The sequence below is a fragment of the Vicia villosa genome, unplaced genomic scaffold (assembly GCF_029867415.1).
Source record: "Vicia villosa cultivar HV-30 ecotype Madison, WI unplaced genomic scaffold, Vvil1.0 ctg.001062F_1_1, whole genome shotgun sequence".
Lineage (NCBI taxonomy): Eukaryota > Viridiplantae > Streptophyta > Magnoliopsida > Fabales > Fabaceae > Vicia > Vicia villosa.
This window is the reverse complement of record NW_026705467.1, coordinates 369448-391468: the sequence shown is the minus strand read 5'-3', so window position 1 is coordinate 391468 and position 22021 is coordinate 369448. Positions and strand designations below refer to the sequence as shown.

Genomic DNA, 22021 nt, shown 5'->3' with positions numbered 1-22021 from the left:
AAAACGACGAAATTGCCAAGCAAGAACAAAGTCGTGTGACAATGAATCAGAAGAATAAAAGGTGAGCGACCGCCATGTCCAAGAAAACCTCATTGATTCCTCAACCATTTCAAATTCCTTATGAGGGATGAGCACTCATGTCGAGTTAATTGAACCTAGGAATGGAGAACATCACGAAGGGGGTGGGCACCAAATAATTTTTGAGCCTAAAAAATCCTTTGTTTCCAAAACCGTGAACCTGGCCAAGTTACAACCCTTAAAAGTCCTAATTGAAGTAGGGTTTATTTTGAAAGCGCACTCTGATGAGATAACGTTTAACTGACTCCCAATGAAGCGTGACTCATATCCATGTTGGTATCGTACGTTTGCTTCATCTTCCATATGCAAAAAATCGAGGTTGTGTCAACTAGTGATTCGGTCACAAGAGGTTGCAACCTCATTTCACAAACAGGTTTTACAACTTCAAGACTAACATAGGCTTTGCATTAGAATTATCATTCTTAGAATTAACATTCTTTTGCATACAAAATAAGTGCTTAACATCAAGGAAATTTTCAAGGATGAGAATCAGTGAGCAACTTGATCATGTCGAAATACAAGAGACTTGAGAACTCCGAGGAGTAAAAGCCAATCATTTCAAATGTTGACCATCAAGGGGAAGATCCTCTAAAGAAATTCGTTGGGCATGAACAGTTAATGCCTTCTTCGATTACCTTGAGGGGAAGAGTTTGAAGACTCCGTTGAGCGTGGTAAAGTTGTTTCCATGTTTGTTTGACTTCAAAACAAATAAAGCTTGGGGATTCTAGACAGATGTACCTAATCAGGGGCAATTAAGTCGAGGTTTGACCTCTCAAATTCAGCATATCTGGGGAAATCATGTCGATAAATCTCTTGAGTTCAACCAATCTGGGGCAATCACGTCGAGGAATCTCTCCTGAGTTCAACCAATCTGGGGCAGTTACGTCGAGATCCGACAAATCTCTCCAAGGATCCTTTGGGGCAAATCCCTCCATAAGTCACGAAGCATGGGGGACAATTCTGAGTTTTTTTTTTTGTCGCTCCATGACCATAGGAGTTTATTTCTCCTAGAAATTTGGTCTCTCCTCAAGCATAAGGGTTTATTCCTCCTAGGAGTCGTTCTACTTCCCTAATCAAAGCTCCTTATCTGGATTTCTCATCCCCAACATGGTGAATCGAGGGAATCTCCTCAAACTGAAAATCCTCCAACCAGTGGCACATGGTGAGAAGTCAGAAATCATTCTTCAAGTCAAAGAAAAGTGCATCTTACAAATCAAAGTCCAATATCTATTGGCACCTCCACATGGTCCTTAACACTAAGGGGATTTTCCCTGGTGTTTACCTCACTAATGCCTTTATTTGGCACTCTGCATATAGCGTTCACTGCATATAACATTGCATCCTCAAAAGCGTAGCATATCCATCAAAATGGAACATTACGCCACAGAAAAATTCAAACATGCATACAAAGCATAAGCCAGATAATACAAATCATCCCTCAATCAAGACAATAATACATCCCCACACAAAAAGTTGTCCTTACAAATTCTGATTGATATCTGCTACTACATTTCAAATCTCTTCCAACCACGGTGCCGAGGCGAGGTATCTTCAATCTCTGATGAGTGTCTGACACAATGTCTTCTTTTGTCCCTGGTGTCGAGTCGATGTTGAGTCATAGATCGTAAGAGATCTTATTCTTTCAGTCCTGAAGATCATGCTTAGGTCTTCTCCTGGTGTCGAGTCGATGTTGAGTCATAGATCGTAAGAGATCTTATTCTTTCAGTCCTGAAGATCATGCTTAGGTCTTCTCCTGGTGTCGAGTCGATGTTGAGTCATAGATCGTAAGAGATCTTATTCTTTCAGTCCTGAAGATCATGCTTAGGTCTTCTCCTGGTGTCGAGTCGATGTTGAGTCATAGATCGTAAGAGATCTTATTCTTTCAGTCCTGAAGATCATGCTTAGGTCTTCTCCTGGTGTCGAGTCGATGTTGAGTCATAGATCGTAAGAGATCTTATTCTTTCAGTCCTGAAGATCATGCTTAGGTCTTCTCCTGGTGTCGAGTCGATGTTGAGTCATAGATCGTAAGAGATCTTATTCTTTCAGTCATGAAGATCATGCTTAGGTCTTCTCCTGATGTTGAGTCGATGTTGAGTCATAGATCGTAAGAGATCTTATTTCTTTCAGTCCTGAAGATCATGCTTAGGTCTTCTCCTGATGTTGAGTCGATGTTGAGTCATAGATCGTAAGAGATCTTATTCTTTCAGTCCTGAAGATCATGCTTAGGTCTTCTCCTGATGTTGAGTTGATGTTGAGTCATAGATCGTAAGAGATCTTATTCTTTCAGTCCTGAAGATCATGCTTAGGTCTTCTCCTGGTGTCGAGTCGATGTTGAGTCATAGATCCTAAGAGATCTTATTCTTTCAGTCCTGAAGATCATGCTTAGGTCTTCTCCTGGTGTCGAGTCGATGTTGAGTCATAGATCGTAAGAGATCTTATTCTTTCAGTCCTGAAGATCATGCTTAGGTCTTCTCCTGATGTTGAGTCGATGTTGAGTCATAGGTCGTAAGAGATCTTTTTCTTTCAGTCCTGAAGATCATGCTTAGGTCTTCTTCTGGTGTCGAGTCGATGTTGAGTCATAGATCGTAAGAGATCTTATTCTTTCAGTCCTGAAGATCATGCTTAGGTCTTCTCCTGGTGTCGAGTCGATGTTGAGTCATAGATCGTAAGAGATCTTATTCTTTCAGTCCTGAAGATCATGCTTAGGTCTTCTCCTGATGTTGAGTCGATGTTGAGTCATAGGTCGTAAGAGATCTTTTTCTTTCAGTCCTGAAGATCATGCTTAGGTCTTCTCCTGGTGTCGAGTCGATGTTGAGTCATAGATCGTAAGAGATCTTATTCTTTCAGTCCTGAAGATCATGCTTAGGTCTTCTCCTGGTGTCGAGCCGATGTTGAGTCATAGATCGTAAGAGATCTTATTCTTTCAGTCCTGAAGATCATGCTTAGGTCTTCTCCTGGTGTCGAGTCGATGTTGAGTCATAGATCGTAAGAGATCTTATTCTTTCAGTCCTGAAGATCATGCTTAGGTCCTCTCCTGGTGTCGAGTCGGTGTTGAGTCATAGATCGTACGAGATCTTTTTCCTTTCGGTCATTGTTTCATACAACCATCCTCTTTGAAAACCCCGTGTCGGCACCGCTACCACGTTATAAGCCATCTACATCCAAATCCATTGTTCACTGTAAATATTGCCACCAAAAAAAAAAAATAATAATAAATTTCTCTTTCCCCAGCAGATATCAAGACAAAAACCAAAAATAAGGATAGTATCCACACCATCTTTTCAGGACAAATTTCAGGTCTTGGTATTTAATCTTCTTCTACCTCGAATGTTCGAAAGGCTAGCGCCAATCTCACCTTCGAGTATAAGACGATTAAATAGGGGCAGCTGTCATACCCCAAATTTGTCCTACCCTTAATTTTTAACTGACTTAAGCATCGCGTTCAACTGCATACCTCCATTAGGGCATTAACATGACCTCGCATTCATGCATTAAATAAACATACACAAAGCATGGGATCATTTGTCATGGACTAGGGTTTATTTCCCTAGTTATTTGAATCGAGACTCTTTAATTAGGGTTTCGAGCTCGTGCACACTTCATCAAGTCTTTTGCTACAATGGTCATACAATATTTCAAGACTTTGACTCGCTCAGGTGGGCATCTTCTATTACAAGTGTTTGATTTGATTTTAAAGGTCAAAGAAAATGGGTTGGGGTTCTTAATGTGCTTGCTTAGAGATGAGGTTATTGGTGTCAATTCGAATTGCGACTATAAATACTTTCAAGAACTTTGGTTTCAACCCTATGTTCCGGTGCTTATTCAAGCTTTCGAATGTTGTAAGAATCGGAAAAGATTAGAAAATTCCAAAGGGGAGGAATGAAAAGTTGAAATTCAAAGCCTACAAGTGGAGGGAAATTCTTTTCCATATTCAAAGTCAATGAGTGACAAAAACAAGTTATCCATACAAAGCCCATACATTCAATTCATCCAAAATCCACATCCACTCAATATCAAACATATTACATGTTCACCACAAGTATCCATGCCTTCATCAAGTCTATCCATCATAATCTCTACAAAATTCACTACAAAATCCAAAACCATTCATTGCATCAAAGCCATATTCATTACAAGTATAAAACCATAAAAATCTCACAAATAGTTCTAATCTTTTCTTCACCTTACAAACTATACCAATGTCCATTCATTTCATACTACTTGGAATATAAGTCACCGTCACAAGTTTATCACAATTCGAAAGTTCAAGCCGCATGGGATACAAGCTGTTACAAGTTTCAATCGTCACACAAAGACAAGTTACAAAGAATACAAGAAAATCTATCCTAATGTTCAATTGTTCTTTAGGCGTCAACCGTTGTTCAATCCACATGCTCCTATCTTCTTCATGACTTCCTAATCATAAGCCTTAAGCCCATTTTCCAGATCCAATAAAACTCCCATGCAGCTGCACAAAACCAAAAAAGATTCAGAATAAACCATAACCTGTTGCAAGTCCAGCAATTCAAACAGACCTACCTACATATATGTACATCCCAGCCAAACTGTGCATACAACAAAACAGGCCCCTAAAAAGTCATGCCATCACTTCATTTCACCATATGCACATGCATCTATACACATATCCCACTACAGCTCTATATCAGTATCTAAACAGAACAAAATTCAAAAAAACAGCAGCACATACACTTAAACATAGCCATCACATACACTAATAGTCCACTAACCGAAACCGAATCAAAAACTCAGAATAAACCAGTACTGCATTCCATACATACACCGCGGCATACCCACCACTCAACAAATAACTTGCAACCCTCGCTTCGACAAAGCTGAACCGCAGCTGAACCGTGAGCTCTCCGCAACAAACCGGAAACTTGCAGCAAAACAAACCGGAAACTCGCATCAGCCAACACCACCTGCATCCTACGAAAACCACACTTCAAGCCTCCAAACCTCATGATTAACCAACCCTGCATCAAATACCAGAACAGCAAGAAGAGAAAAATCAAAAGAAACATGTTAGTCCCACATCCAAGAAATTGAAAAAAACTCATTACAAGTTATGATTCAGGCTCCACACCCAAGAATTCATCATCATTACTCAATCATTGCCCATATAAAAACCAGTTTCACTCATCTGCAGAAAGGGACCTAGAAAGAAAAAAAAGCACAAGCTTCCTCATCGTTTCGCTTGCAAACGTTGAAAGAAGAAGTGCATAGTTAAAAGTTCAAACACCCACCATTCATCATTCATCACTCTCATTCTCCACCATCACTTTCCATCACCATCTTCACTTCCATAGCCAATCTGCTTCTGAACTATCGTTCGCAAGCTTCAACTCTTCTGCTTCATCATTATCCTCACAATCAACAACCTCGCCAATCATCATTCTCGCAACAATCATGAGCGCATAAAGAAATCGAGAAGAAGAAGAGTGAAAGGAACTACCTGGATTCTTGAGGTCCTCTCGTCATTGACGGTTCACACCATTTCCCAATCTTCACCCAACACCTACCGTGACACCGCCTCAATCGGCATCATCACCACATCATCATCTTCATATCATCATCATAACAACCATAACTTCAGAATCCGAAAACAAGAAGAACGAAAAGAAGAAGAAGCCAAGGGATCAAGAAATTACTCTGATATTTCCATCGCTTCATCATCGTATCAAAACGCAACAATCGATTCATCATCAACGAAGAACCTTCGACCAACTCTTCAAGATTCCTCATCATTAACGCAGAATCGCGAACCGAAGAAGAAAGGATGAAATGTTTGAATGCGATACCGGTAGCTTAATGAAAACGACGGCGAGGTTGGGACGGCGACGCGGTGTTTGATTCGTTGGAAGAAGATTAACGCCGCCGTTAGTTGCCGAGAGAGAAGAAGAAGCCGAGAGGTCACCAGGTTCTTTTACCCTAATCCCCTTTCATTTTACTTCAGTTTTAATTTAATTCATTCTGCTTTGATTGAAAAATCCGAAAATTGAATAATCCAAAAAAAAACCTGTTTGGACATAACAATAATCTGAAATGAATACAAACAATCTTGGGCCAAAACGCAGTTGCTAATCTCGTACCCCCTTAGGCCCATGCACACCACTCTCCTTTTTCTGACTTACAAAAAAGAAGCATTCGGGCCAGATTTGATTGGGCTCTGCGCCCATTGCTGATTACACCACGAATTTAGCATACACCCTCCCTGTTTCTACTTTTTTTAATTACTAGAATTTAGGTTTAATTAGACTTTTTTCTATTTTCTTTTAGGTGATAACATACTAATTTTCTCCCATCGTTTTAGACCTTTAATACATGACTTTTGACATATAAAAATAATCACAAAAATATTAGTTTAGACTTTTAATTCTTGTGTTTGATTAGAATACCAATTTTGTCATAAAAATGTATAAAAAAAATAAGTAGATTTTAGGGTAATGTTGACATTAATCTTTTGAACTCATTTCTTTCATAAAAATCCATAAAAATAATAGTATTTTTAATTCACTTTTGTGCTATATCTTGACTTGTTCGATTTCATGCTTTCATGTTATTTTCAATACTCCACTTTCTGCTTTATTTTCATGTCTCTTTTAAACCCTAACCTTAGGTAGAAACCATGATAATATTAGGTAGAAATCCCCATTCATATTAGGCTAGTTTTTTAGGCTAGTTCTCTTCCTTTTCAACCATAAAACACTCTAAAAATACTTGAATAAATTTCCCTTAAAAAATGCCAAGAAAACTCATAAAAAAATGACTAATAAATACTTTGACTAATAAAAAGGGAATGGAAGCTTGTAACTTCCCTTGCTTAAGGGATGTTCGAGTGCTTGGGGCTCCCTTGCTTAAGGGTTCCATTCTGGCATAAGTTCCCAACCTTTAAAAAACACAAACCAAAGAGTAATTCGAGTTTCCCTTGCTTAAGGGATTTCCTCGAAACACTCAAACTCTCTCTCTCTTCTCTCGCTTTCTTAAGGGCACCGTTATTTCCGCTCCGTTGCATCCTAGGCTGTCCCCTTGTGCAAGAGCGCGAACGTTAACGCCGCCCAACTAAAAAACACAAAAACAAACAAAACTATGGAGCCGAACTACGGCGCTCTGATTCCTGAAAAGGATACGTATGCATCAAGTCGCGGGGCTTGAACGAGCACACTTGTAAATATTTCCCTTCTTTTCCCCGTATTTCTTTTGCATTCATTCGCATATAGACATAGACATAATACACACCCTTTAGATATAAACAAACATAGGTGGATACCATCGAGTACGATGGGCGCGAGGGGTGCTAATACCTTCCCCTTGCGTAACCGACTTCCGTACCTTGATTCTCTGGTCGCAAGACCCTGTTCCTTCCTTTGTTAGGTTTTCTGATATTCCTTTCCCTTATGGGATAAATATATTGGTGGCGACTCTGTTCATTTTTCGCGAGCGTGCGACAATACTCACTGTATTTCCAGTGGAAGAGATAGTAGCCATAACAGAAGAAACCAAAGATGAAAAAGAAATAAATCTAACCATATTCCGAGCTTCCCATATTGAATTGAGAAGACAAACAAACGCCACTTTGGATATGATCTTACATTGAACCGCGCCATCCTTATCCAATAACCTCCAAATGTTCAACCAACCAAGAATAGAAAGCGACATATTGAGCATATTTCCCCGACCATCTCCATAAGTTCAACGCATAACTCCACTCAAAAACAAGTGATTATTTGTTTCCTCTTCTGAATTGCAAAGCGTGCAAATAGAAGGGAAACAGAAGCTCATTCTTTTCCATTGCTCGTCGGTCGGTAACTTATGATGAAGGAGTCTCCATACCATAAAGAATTTGGCCGGAGGAATCAAGTTACTCCAAATCAATTTACACCAAATGCTATTGCAATGTGAGTGTAAAAAGAATTATATAGACATTCAATCAAAATATTTTAAAGTATTAAGTCATACAAGTAATTTACAATTTTCAGTCTAATTTGACATTATACATAATTGTCATTAATTGACAGAGTAAAAAATAATTTAGACCATAAATGCCCCACCCATTTTCACTATATATTTTAGTTTTAAAAAATTCAAAAAAAAAATAAAATAAAAAATGAATTTAAAGAAATGATCTTAAAATATTATTTTAAATATTTCATCTCTTACTATAAAATTTTCTAATTTTAAAAATTATTTAAATTTAAAATTATTTTAAATAGTTTTCTATAAAAATAATTTTTAAAATATATATATTTTTTAAAGATTGTAAATTTGAATGTGTTTTAATTTTTAATAATGTATATTTATATTAAAAGATATTAAAATTATTCTTTTAATTAATATACACGAATTTAAAAAACTTATAATTTTTTTAAAAAAATTATAATTTTTATAAATACAAAAAAAAATATTTCTTAAGCTAATAATGGGTCTTTAAAAAGAATATTTAATTTAGTTGAGATTAATTTAACTCATAAATAAATCTGTGGTGAGTTATAGAAACACCAAGGTGTGGAAAGGTATTGGACTTAGGCTAAATTGATTTCAATGTGGCCCAATTTGATCAAAGATTTATTTTTAATATATGAGACAGGCTAAAATGACACCAAGATGTCAAATTTAGTAACATGACACCTCTGATAACTCAACCGCATATCCATATAACAAAACCTACCGTTGGATTGAAAGCTATTATGATACAAATCATCTCTATAAAAATTATTTGATATGTCAACAAGATGCATAAAAACTAACGTTTTATAAAACTTCAACAAAATCGTTAATTTTGATATTTCTCTTTAACATATCAAATGATATCCGATTGATGTTAAATTTTATGGACATGATCTATTTGATGTTAGCTTTTAATCTAACGGTGGATTTTGTTATACGGATATGTGATAAAGAGTTATCGAATGTGTCATATTACTAAATTTGACATCTTGGTGTCATTTGATTTTGTCCTTTTATATATATATATATATATATATATATATATATATATATATATATATATATATATATATATATATGATCACTTTTAATGGATTAGATTAGTTTGTCTTTCTATGATCCTTAATATTTATTTTAAATCAATATAGAAAGAGAAACCAATCAAGTCCATTAAAATCAACAAATCAAAATTTAATGGCGGTTCGGTTCTCTCGAGTCTCCGCTCTCTTCTATCACAACCGAGTTTAAACGGCGGCTACCTCATACAAGACGACGTTGAAGGATTCGCTCATCTTCCTCGATTGGGGCTTCTTCGATCTTGACGGAAGTGTTAAGAAATCCAGAGAGAACTCCAAAAACCGGTAAGCTTCGATTTCGTTTTCTTCCTCTTCTTCTACGCTTTTCGCCTCTTTTGTATTCTGATGTTGTTGTTCGTAGTGAAGGCAATGATGAGTCGTGGATGAAATTGCGATGAAGATGATGATTTGCGAAGAAGGCAGAGTGCAATGATGAGGAGGTTGATCGTGGAGATGAAACGGTGATGGTGATGGTGATGTTGCGGTTAAAGGATGAAGATGATGTTTTGAGGAAGAGAGAGTGATGAATGAAGAAGGTGATTGAAGATGAAGGTTCTGTGGTTTGGTGAATTGAAGGATGAATGAAGGGAAGAAAAAGATTGAATCTTTTCTGAGAATTGAAGGATTGAGAAGTTTGGAGATTGGAGATGGTCGTGAAGATGATGAAATGGTGGAGAATGGAGATTTGAAGATGGTGCAAAAGCTATGGAAATTGAAGAGAAGTGGTTCTGAATTCAGAGAATGAGCAGAGAAGGAGAAGTGGTGAGGATCAGAAGATGTGTGAAAGTGATGAATGAAGAATGGTGGAGAAGTGAAAACAGAGTGGTGAAGAGGTTTGAAGATGGATGAAGAATGTGTAGAGATGAAGATGATGATGAATGAAAGTGAGAAATGGTGGAGAGATTGAAGAGTGGGCGGGTGAGAAGTGAAGAGATTGAAGAAAATGGTTGAGACTTTGAAGTGAAGCTGAGTTTTGATTTTATAGAGATTCCAGGTATTCACAAACTCTCTGATTTTCTGTTTTGATTCTGTTATGGTTTGCAACTGAATCTGTTTTGGGTTAGTTAGAAGTTATAGGTGGTTGAGAAATTCTGTTAGGGAAGTTGAGTTAAAACTGTTAGTTAGGAAACTGTTAGGAAGTTAGTTAGATGTTAGGAAAAGTGGAATAGGTTAGTGAGATGTTATGCAGCTGTTATGTTAAATGTCAATAGAATAGGGATGCAAGGTTAATTATTCTAGAAACTGTAGGTTAGCATTGGTTTTGTGTAAGTTGAATGTTAATAGCTGCTGAATGTGAAATCAATAGGTGGAAGGTCTGAATCTATCATGTACCGATGCAGTCTGGGTTCTGGTATGTGTATGTGACTGTTTTGAATTTTTATTTTGAATGCATGCTGGTGTGAGGTTCGATGGTTGTTTGGGATTACGCAGGGCTGCAATGTAAGATATGGTTTTTTCATTTTTGCTTTTGTTGTGGATTCTGAATTAAATTACGGCTGCCTGCAGGTATGGACACTTTTGGATTTGCTGCCAGTGAAGTTTGAGTGTGCTGCTGGGAGTATTGATTTCTGTATTCTGAATAGCATGATTGCTTTTTATTCTGAATGATTTAGTTTACGGCAGCATTACAACATCAATGCATATAACAGTTCGATTCAAATGTACTTGGCAGGTCACGTACAGAACAAATGGATCATGGTTTGAAGAACATCTTGCAAATGGAGATGGAGAGCAATGTTTCTTTTGGATATGACTTGGAATTCAACAAGCTGTGTAATTGCTTTAGTGTAATGTGATTACAGGATGTGTAAAGTTAACTTGAAATGTAATAAAGTATCTTTTTCTTGTAATGAAGTCTTGGAAGATTGTAATGAATGGATTTTGAATAATGCAATTCCCTTTTGGACATGTACATTCTTGTAATGAATTTATTTTTTATAATGACATACTTGTATTTTCCTTCCAATTTGCTCTTTTTGAGTCAAATCTTCTCTCTTGGAATCGATGCTCCATCTAATTTGTGATACAGGCAAAGAATAGATCCAAACTTATATGAATGAACCATGTCGAATCGAGAATCAATCCACACTTGCACTTTTAGCCTCCTCAATTAAATTAACTTCATAACTTGTAATAGAAGCACCAATATAAACCAATTGCTTGCAATAGAAAGAAGATGCACGATCCACTATAGAACTGATAATTGTAAGCCAAGAGGATTGCAAGGAATACCATAGACAAATCCCAATTCCCATGAATATATTATGATTATTAACTTGAGAAATAGACTCTAAATCTTCATCCTTACTCAGAACGATTTGTTAAGCTCAAGCATAAGGGATAAAACCCTAATATTTCAAAATACTCGATCCATATCCAAATTTATTAATTATGACGCATGATGTTAGATGACCTAATATGCGAATGATTGTAAAGCAATAAGGCAGATATAAATAAATTTAGATGGGCAAATTTTGGGGTGCAACAGCTGCCCCTATTTAATCATCTTAGATCTGAAGGTGAGATTGGCGTCAGCCTTTCGAACCTCCAAGATAAAAGAAGATTAAATACCAATGAACCTGAAAATTTGCCTGATTAGGGATGTGATCCACTGAGGAAGAAATGGTGTCAACTCCATTGAGGAAGGATGTATCAATTCTGGATTGATCAAATTAACTCTGAGTTAGAAATGAACTGAACGTCAACTCTGGGTTGAAAAAGAAAAGGGAGGCAACTCTGGGTCAAATAATAAAGGGAAGTCAACTCTGGGTTGAGAAAGAAAGGAAGAAAGTCAACTTTGGGTTGAGAGAAGGTAGTTGGATAATGACTGTGGGTTGAAAGCAGAAAGATGAACAATTAGAAATAACCGTCAACTCTGGGTTGAGTAAAAAGATAATCATCAACTCTGGGTTGAGTGGGAAAGGAAAAATATAACCGTCAACTCTGGGTTGAGTAAAAAGATAACCATCAACTCTGGGTTGAGTGGTAGAAGGATCAACTCTGGGTTGAATAAAAGATAACCGTCAACTCTGGGTTGAGTGGGAGAAGGATCAACTCTGGGTTGAATAAAAGATAACCGTCAACTCTGGGTTGAGCGAGAAAAGGAAACAAGAGATACCGTCAACTCTGGGTTGAAGAAGACAAGTGGGTCAACTCTAGGTTGAAGAATAAAGGAAAGTCAACTTTGGGTTGAATAAGAGGTAAACATCAATTCTGGATTGAGAATGAAAAAGGAAATCAATATTAATGGGATGAGATATAGGCATCAACTCCGGGTCGAGCAAGGGTATCAACTCTGGGTTGAAGAAGAAAAGGAAGTCAACTCTGGGTTGAGAAAGAAAGAAGATAAACTCTGGGTTGAGAGAAAGAAAGAAGATCAACTCTGGGTTGAGAGAAAGTAATTCAACTCTGGGTTGAAAGAGGGAAGATAGACAATTAGGAGTAACCGTCAACTCTGGGTTGAGTGGGAAGGAGAAATAAGATCAACTCTGGGTTGAATAAAAGAAAAGATATCCTTCAACTCTGGGTTGAGAAAGGAACAAGAAAAAGATCAACTCTGGGTTGAATAAAAGAAGAGATAACCATCAACTCTGGGTCGAGAGGGAAAAGATAATTAACTCGGAGTTAAAAGATGAATGGAAAGTCAACTCTGGGTTGAACACAAAAGTATCAACTCTGGTTGAAGAAAGATGAACATGATTGACTTTGGGGGATGACACCACAATGGTAACTCTGAGTGATCCAGTGGAATATCAATTGATTGCTTGTAGGGACCTCATCTGATGAGTAACTTGGCTTATGCTTCACATGCAAATGTTTGATTTATTTGTGCACTTCTGGAGATGCTATGCAATGATTGCTATATGCAGTATACTGATTGGATGTTCAGGGTTTCTGCTTTGTATGGTGTAAATTAGATGGAGTTCTCAACTCTGCTTGATTCAAGATAGGGTGGATGCCCCAACTTTGTTGATGATTGGATTATTGAGGGAGATATGCCAATGAGAATGCAATGATATGCATGATGCATGTATGATGATGAATGGAATGATTGCTTCCAGGATATAAGGAGTGGATGGAGAATGCCTTTATGGAAAGGTCATAGCTTGAAGTACAGGACTCCTGAGGGTGAGGTGTTTGGCTTGACTCCTCGACACATATCTGACACTTGCTTGAAGATGAAGAAACGACTTGTTTCTATCTTGCCCCAGCTTGCGTGATCTTTTGAGATAGAACTTTTGATAGTGCTTGAATGATGGAGATTGCAATGGTCTGCCCCAGTGTTGATCATGGAGTGAGTGCCCCAGATTGAAAGGAACTATTCCACCAAATGGATGCTTCAGATATTTGCTTTGCAGATGACCAACCTTTGCCTTTGTAAGATTACTCGATGGAGTTTCAATGTTGAACTTTCCTTGGTATCAAGTACTTGCTTTCAGATTGGAGACAATTCTATTTTGGAAGAGATAATGAGAAATGCAATGCACATGTTACTCTCAAAGAAAAGTTTTTATTTGTCAAAATGTTGTATTGATACTAACACAAATGACACAGCAACATAAGGAGTCAGTTTGACATGATCTTACAGTTTGTATGCTTTCGGAACGAACCCTGCTTCAATTAGGACTTTCGAGGGTTGTAACGTGGCCGGGTTCATGGTTTAAGAAACAAAGGATAAAGGCTCAAGTTCTATTTAACCCACCCCTTCTTCGTGATGTTCTCCAGTCCTACGTTCAGCTAGTTCGACACGAGTATTCACCTTTCAGGAAGGATTGTGATGGATGAGGATCCTTTGCAGCTTTGATGGAGGTGGCAGCCACCCTTTGGTGCTTTCGTTGATGATTATGACAACTTGTCCCTCGGAGGATTTTTCTTTTGCTTTTTGCTTTTCCTAACTTTTGCCTGGACAAAAAGTTTCTTTTGATTTTGGTGTTCGTTGTCCAGTGGAATATGCCCTAATTTTTGCCTAAGTCATTTGCTTAATAGCTCTTTTCTCTTTTTGACTTTTCTTTTGACTTAGCGGGCTATTCTTTCTTTCTTTTTTGATCATGATTCATAACTTTCTTTTCATTCTTTTTATCTCGTTCGGGAACAAGTTGTATGACTTTTGTGATTGACATGAAGAAAAGGTTGTGACTGCCTTCTTCTCAGTGGATGAGAGACATCCATTGTGGATTGTGCTCTTCTTCTTTTGTTGTGAGAGATGGGATATGATTGATCCTCTGATGGAATACCTGAAAGTTGAACGCTCGGTCGCACTGACTGAAAACTACCCTGCCCCTGGTTAATATTGAGGGTTTTGTATTTTTTGAAAAGAAACTACTACTCCTTAGGCTCAAAGGGGTTGACGAAGGTTTCACTCCCTTATAACTCCGGTGTTTGGGAATTCGAAACAATGCCTGTACATCGTCAGCAGGATCTTTGTTCCAAAAGCATACAGTTAGTAGTTCATGTGTTTTGATTTTCATCATTCTCCTTTTTTAGTTGCTTAAGACAAATGAGTTGAATATCAATGAACATAATGATAAAGATGAAATGATTTGAGAAACACATGTATATTGCATTATTTTTATTTATTCAAACAGAATGAGTTTCTTACATTGAGAAGTACTTGATAACAACAAAAGTAATACAGTTGAAGATACTTGAGAAATCTATACAATGGCAAGTTTGGCCTTATTTTGATGCAAATGAAATGTTCTTTGACAAACATAAAGTCTTTAGGCTCCTTTGGTGGAAGGTGCCCCATGGTTTTGTTTGATAATAGCTTGATCTTGTCTGTAATTCCCCATGATTCTTTGTCTGTGAGCTCTTGTCAGATATCGGTGTGGAGGAATCGTCTTGACTGATCTGGTGGAGAGGAAGAGTGGTAAGAGTCTTGGTAACCATGGATGCATATGCATGAATGCAAATGTATCATAAATCAGGATCAAGGATCAAGGCCTCTTGGATCACAGCTTCTCATGGTCAATAAGATATGGTCGAATCCTCCAGATTTAGAGGTTCGACGTTGCTTTCTGGATAAATAGCTTGTGCATAAGCCAAAGATGGTCGAGCCCTTCAGATTCAGAGGTTCGACGTGTATTCTGATAGATAACCTTTGCATAAGTCAAATAAGGTCGAACCTTCCAGATTCAGAGGTTCGACGTTGATTCTGATAGATAACTGATGTAGAACTTCTGTATAAGTCAAATGTCCCAAGATCAAAGGTTCGAAGCCTTTTATTGAATAGCAGAAATCCGGGTATGATGAAGGTCAAGTTTCCTGTCCCATCCCAATCTCACGGGTATGTAGTCTAGACACGGACAAGTGGTCCCTAATGGTCACCAGGGTCTACAGTTCCCATGGGGTACAAAGTGTTTGAGGCAACAAGCGTGCCAGACACAGTGTTCCATGAAAGAACCTCGCCCAGTTGTGGTACCCCATGTCAAGCTCGATCGTAGCAAGGGCTACGGGAGTCGACATGAGCATCCACGCTAATCCTATGTGTCACTGGCCTGGGTAGTGGGCCTTTTACCTCATACAAACCCCCCACCTGCAAAACAGAACAGAAGACCCCAGGGAACACAAAATATAATCCATATGCATGATGTGCAAACAGAAATAAACATGATATGCAGGCAAAGAATAAGCATGCAAACATATATACAACGTATAGACATAAAACAAGTAAACACCCAGTAAATAAACAAACAAACGCAGGCTAGGATCGACTCGCTAAGAATGGACCCGCAATAGGTCTAGCAACATCCCCAGCAGAGTCGCCAGCTGTTATGTTAAATGTCAATAGAATAGGGATGCAAGGTTAATTATTCTAGAAACTGTAGGTTAGCATTGGTTTTGCGTAAGTTGAATGTTAATAGCTGCTGAATGTGAAATCAATAGGTGGAAGGTCTGAATCTATCATGTACCGATGCAGTCTGGGTTCTGGTATGTGTATGTGACTGTTTTGAATTTTTATTTTGAATGCATGCTGGTGTGAGGTTCGATGGTTGTTTGGGATTACGCAGGGCTGCAATGTAAGATATGGTTTTTTTCATTTTTGCTTTTGTTGTGGATTCTGAATTAAATTACGGCTGCCTGCAGGTATGGACACTTTTGGATTTGCTGCCAGTGAAGTTTGAGTGTGCTGCTGGGAGTATTGATTTCTGTATTCTGAATAGCAGGATTGCTTTTTATTCTGAATGATTTAGTTTACGGCAGCATTACAACATCGATGCATATAACAGTTCGATTCAAATGTACTTGGCAGGTCATGTACAGAACAAATGGATCATGGTTTGAAGAACATCTTGCAAATGGAGATGGAGAGCAATGTTTCTTTTGGATATGACTTGGAATTCAACAAGCTGTGTAATTGCTTTAGTGTAATGTGATTACAGGATGTGTAAAGTTAACTTGAAATGTAATAAAGTATCTTTTTCTTGTAATGAAGTCTTGGAAGATTGTAATGAATGGATTTTGAATAATGCAATTCCCTTTTGGACATGTACATTCTTGTAATGAATTTATTTTTTATAATGACATACTTGTATTTTCCTTCCAATTTGCTCTTTTTGAGTCAAATCTTCTCTCTTGGAATCGATGCTCCATCTAATTTGTGATACAGGCAAAGAATAGATCCAAACTTATATGAATGAACCATGTCGAATCGAGAATCAATCCACACTTGCACTTTTAGCCTCCTCAATTAAATTAACTTCATAACTTGTAATAGAAGCACCAATATAAACCAATTGCTTGCAATAGAAAGAAGATGCACGATCCACTATAGAACTGATAATTGTAAGCCAAGAGGATTGCAAGGAATACCATAGACAAATCCCAATTCCCATGAATATATTATGATTATTAACTTGAGAAATAGACTCTAAATCTTCATCCTTACTCAGAACGATTTGTTAAGCTCAAGCATAAGGGATAAAACCCTAATATTTCAAAATACTCGATCCATATCCAAATTTATTAATTATGACGCATGATGTTAGATGACCTAATATGCGAATGATTGTAAAGCAATAAGCCAGATATAAATAAATTTAGATGGGCAAATTTTGGGGTGCAACAGATATAATAATGAAGAACCAATGAATTCTTGAAACATCATAGAGGTAAAACTTTATTTTTTTGTTTTTCAGATAATCAAAAGATTGATGTATATTGTTGTGTTTGAATCATGATTATTAAACATCCTTGTAGATCCCTCCATTGATAACAACAATACTCCGAGGATTAAAGCAAAAATATATACCATGAGTTTGTCTAAGAGGTATTACTAAAAGTTATAATATGCTATAATTTGTTAATATGATACATATATTTTGTTAGGGTTTGATATAATTTTATGATTGTAAATTATGTTAAGTTTCTATTTGTTAATATCATAGATACATTATGTAAGGGTTTTATATATTAAGTGTTTAAAGTTTTTATTTATCTTACTTGATGGTGAATCTGTTTGGTGTATCTCACTATTAAGTGATTAATTAAAGTTATTTATTGACATTTATGTTATTTTAATTTGGTATTCATTTTAAATTTAATTATGATGATTTGGTGCAATAACCTGTATTTTTCTATGTAAAATTTGGGTTTGGTCTTCCAATTTTATTTGCCATTATTAAGTGGATGAAGAAATTGTATTATTGAGAATTACAAAATGTATATGCTTAGAAATAATTAGAACTTTGTTATTTAAATGATCAATATTTTTTTATAAAAGATCAATTTATTTCATTTTTAAAATTATAATAAAGTTATAGTGGAATGTAATTGGGCTGTAAATTTGAGTGGCCCTAAAACATAAGAGTTTTAAAAAAGTTATAAAAAAAAGGAAAAAACATTGACCCAATTTCTATTGCAAACCGAAATAAACCGGTCCAGTTATCTGAATCTGGTTCAACCCGAAACCGAAAAACCGAGATTTAAATTGGTCGGAATTGGGCTCATAGATGTCACCCGAGGGTTAGGCCGAATTGGGGTTTTGGGCCCGAACCCGAATCGGCCCGAACCGATGTCCACCCCTAATGGTAAATTTCAATGTGTTTTAATTTTTAATAATCTATATTTGTATTAAGAGATGTTAAAATTATTCTTTTAATTAATATAAACGAATTTAAAGACTTTTAATATTTCTAAAAAAATTAAAAATATTGTTTTAAAAAAAATCAAGTTTTTTTAAATTAAAAAAAATTAAAGCTAATAATGGGTCTTTAAAAAGAATATTTAATTTAGTTGAGATTAATTTAACTCATAAATAAATATGTGGTGAATTATAAAAACACCAAGGTGTGGAAAGGTATTGGACAAACTAAATTGATTTCAATGTGGCTCAATTTGATTAAAGATTTATTTTATATATATATATATATATATATATATATATATATATATATATATATATATATATATATATATATATATATATATATATATATATATATATATATATAATGAAAGAGAAATGTTATGATTACACTAAAAAGCTACACCATACCGTATATATATACAACTACATGCTCTTTTATTTTTTTTTATAACTGTTTTTACCTTGATTTTTGTGTTAGAGTTAAAATATTTTGAAAACATTAAGGTATAAGTATGGTGTAGATACTTTCCAGTGTATACATAGCACACCTCATAATGAAATAAAGTAGAAAAAATTATGAGAAAGATATCAAAATTGTTTTTTTTTTGGATAAAATATCATTTATTGTTGTTGATATAACCCTATAAATATTATGGAGGTAGATTCTTTTAGTCAAATAGTTTATATCTATAATACTACTAAGAGACCTGTGCGTTAAACGCACGGGTCAATAAAAGAAATAATATATTAAAAATAATATAATAAGAATTTATAAATATTAATTTAGTTTATTAATGAGTATAAAAGATTAATATATTAATATATGGTGTTAAGACATATATAAAATATATAAAAAAGATTACAAATTTTAATTTGATTGTAAATATTGTAAAAAGTTAATATACTAAAGTAAAATTTGATTTGAGGAACCATATATGTTCAGAACTAAAAAGATAATGAAGAATAGTATTTTTTATTGAGTGGGCCAAGTATCAATACTATGGCCCAATCCATTTCATAAAATGTGTTGTTGTAGTATTGTAACATAAAAAGGGACGTTTCGTTGGAAAGAGTGGAAAATGTCTTTCAGGGTTCCAAGGTAGTAGGCAAAAAGACATGGCATGCAACCCAAATCAAAACCAAAGAGAAGGAGAAGGATTGATGTCTGGTTCAAGAAAGTCTTACTACGGTTACATACCAGACGATGATTTGTGCGAAGTAAGGTAAAAGTTTGTTGTCCTGGCTTTATCGAAATGCATGAATATATTACGTTTTATTCCTTTGTTTATTTTCTTTGTTTTTAATATCTTGTTAAAAATTCATTGAAACCTCCATTAATGATAAAAACATAATCGACTAAGATTATCTTGAATCAGTGAAAGATTAATGTTTGGAGTGATTTTAGATATTGAAGAGGGTTTTAAAATGTATTTGTAACTGATTTGTATGAATATGTCCATTTCGTAATTTGCATTTTGTATTTGTAAATGAATTTGGAGTGATTTCAGATATAGAAAAGGGCTTAAAAATGTATTTGTAACTGATTTGTAAAAAATATTGTTTTTAGTGAGAACTCTGTTTTGGAAAAGATAGATCAAATGGTTAGAGAAGTTGGTGAGCCATCTAAACAGAAAAAGTCTGTCAAGAAAGTGGGAAAAAAAGTTGGTGAGAAATCTGTTAAAAATGCTATGAACAACTCTATGGCTTCGGTTAATTTTCATGTGGCAAAATCAGATATGGAAAAGGGAAAGTCTGTTATGCATCCTATTAAAATAGAAGACGAATCTGATGATGAAGGAACCTTACAATCCCAAAGAATGGCAAAGCTGAAAAACCATCTTAAGTCGCGCTTCACAATCTTCACATACAACATTTGAGAGTCGGGGTGATATCGAAAAACCAACTTATCTCCAACGCTGAACTTCTTTGATTCAGCGTATTCATAATCATACCAACCATAACCAAGATACATTTGTTTCCTACCATTCAAAGATTTCATGATCTCACAATCATAGTAGTCCATAGTGTCGAGATCCGGCATGGTACACTCCATTTGGTTTGGAAGAACACCCCTCCTTATAACATCAACTAGAAATTGCTGCATAAAATGACACAATAACAATTACCTGAGCATGGTTGGAAGTCTTATGTAAAAAACATAAAATAGAGTAGATATTTTTTACTCTTAAAATTTGTTTAGTATATTACCAAAACATGTCTTCCTCCCTTTATTGACTTTGTAATCTTTTTCTCCCACCAAATATCAGGCTCCAACCATCTCAGTGCTTGAAACACAGCCTCATCTGGATTATTATCCTGATTAATATTCATATCAAGCTGGACATCATCAGATGGACCTATGATGTTGGGATCAACCTGTTGAGGATGAACATTGGTCTGGTTCATGTTGATCTCAGGGAACACTGCATCAACTTGATCATTACTTGGAAATTAGTTCACCTCTTCAACAGGTTTTCCAATGATTTCATCCGTGTCAAGAGTTAAAAAACTGCAAATACAAAAATGAAGTATCGGGAATGATGAACTTACATGCAAGATAATAAAAAAAACATTATAAACAAACCGGAAAGTGGAAGAATGTTACCTATTTGAAGAAGAAGAATACATACTGGGCTGTAATAAGGCCAATCGTGAATCCCTTGGATACACTTAGTATATGAGTTTTGGTACGAACAAATTGGATAATGGAAATCATATAAATAGCAAAAAGGCTACATAATGTTTGCTTGCATAAATGAATTTAATATAAGGGCAATAATAATTACAAACAGGAAAAATGTATCTTGAGCCAAGCACTAAAGAATATATTCCAAAAAACGTGTCAGTTTGTGCCTTTGCATGATGGAATAATTAAATGATATTGTAATTGTTTGAGTTCCCAAAATCTAAAGCAAGTGTTATACACAGATACATGCATACATGTGGAACATGTCCATACAAATTCACTAAATATGCCTTTGCATGATAGACTAATTAAATGGTATTGTAACTGTTTGAGTTCCCAAAATCTCAAGCAAGTGATATACACATATACATGCATACATATGGAACATATACATACAGATTCACTGAATATTTATGATTTGTAGATATAAATTACAGACAACACATTGAAAACCATCAAAATTCAGTAACATTAATACAATTAAAATTATGGTTCAAAGTATTTAAGACCAAATAATAAAAATGCAACATTTATAGATGGAAACATTAAAACAGTCACTGAAAAGTACTTAATGATCATAAAGGAAAAAAATTAAAACAAATGATAATGTTAATCATTTAGTAGGGCTCTCAGTCTTTATCTTCTTGGGAGGTTTGGTTCCTGATAATTGAGTATTGACAAGCATGTAACAATCTATATCTTCATTGCTAGACTGGACCGATACCAATTTTGCTGGAGTTGATCCAACGTTATCATCAGGGTCATTTTCGCCACACGCAGAAATAGAACTCTATGAAAGAGGGAACAGGGACAAAAGTTCACGCAATGGATAACAAACTAAATATCGATCAAAGTTACAAAACAATTACAAAAAGCAAACGTGATATATAACTCACAGATGAAAAATCAACATTATCATCAATTGAATTGACATTTTCCTATTATTTTAAACACTTTTTCTAACTCAGATGCTACAGTTTGCGAGATGGGTTCTTTTGTTGGTGATTGTTGGGATTTCATGGGTTTGAGTGACGTACTGTTAGATGAAGTAGAAGCACAAATGCTAGAGTTGAGAAGCATTCTCTCATTTATTCGTCCAAATTTAGGCAAAGAGGATAATTTTGTATG

General features: G+C 35.7%; 1 protein-coding gene across 1 annotated transcript; it reads left to right on the top strand.

Moving 5' to 3' along the window:
- Positions 1-19122: 19122 nt before the first annotated feature.
- LOC131633009 (uncharacterized) lies at positions 19123-20695 on the top strand. The gene is made up of 2 exons (XM_058903710.1): positions 19123-19430; positions 19775-20695. Exons 1-2 carry the CDS (start codon positions 19324-19326, stop codon positions 20082-20084), a joined length of 417 nt encoding a protein of 138 aa, XP_058759693.1. The 5' UTR covers positions 19123-19323; the 3' UTR covers positions 20085-20695.
- Positions 20696-22021: the final 1326 nt, after the last annotated feature.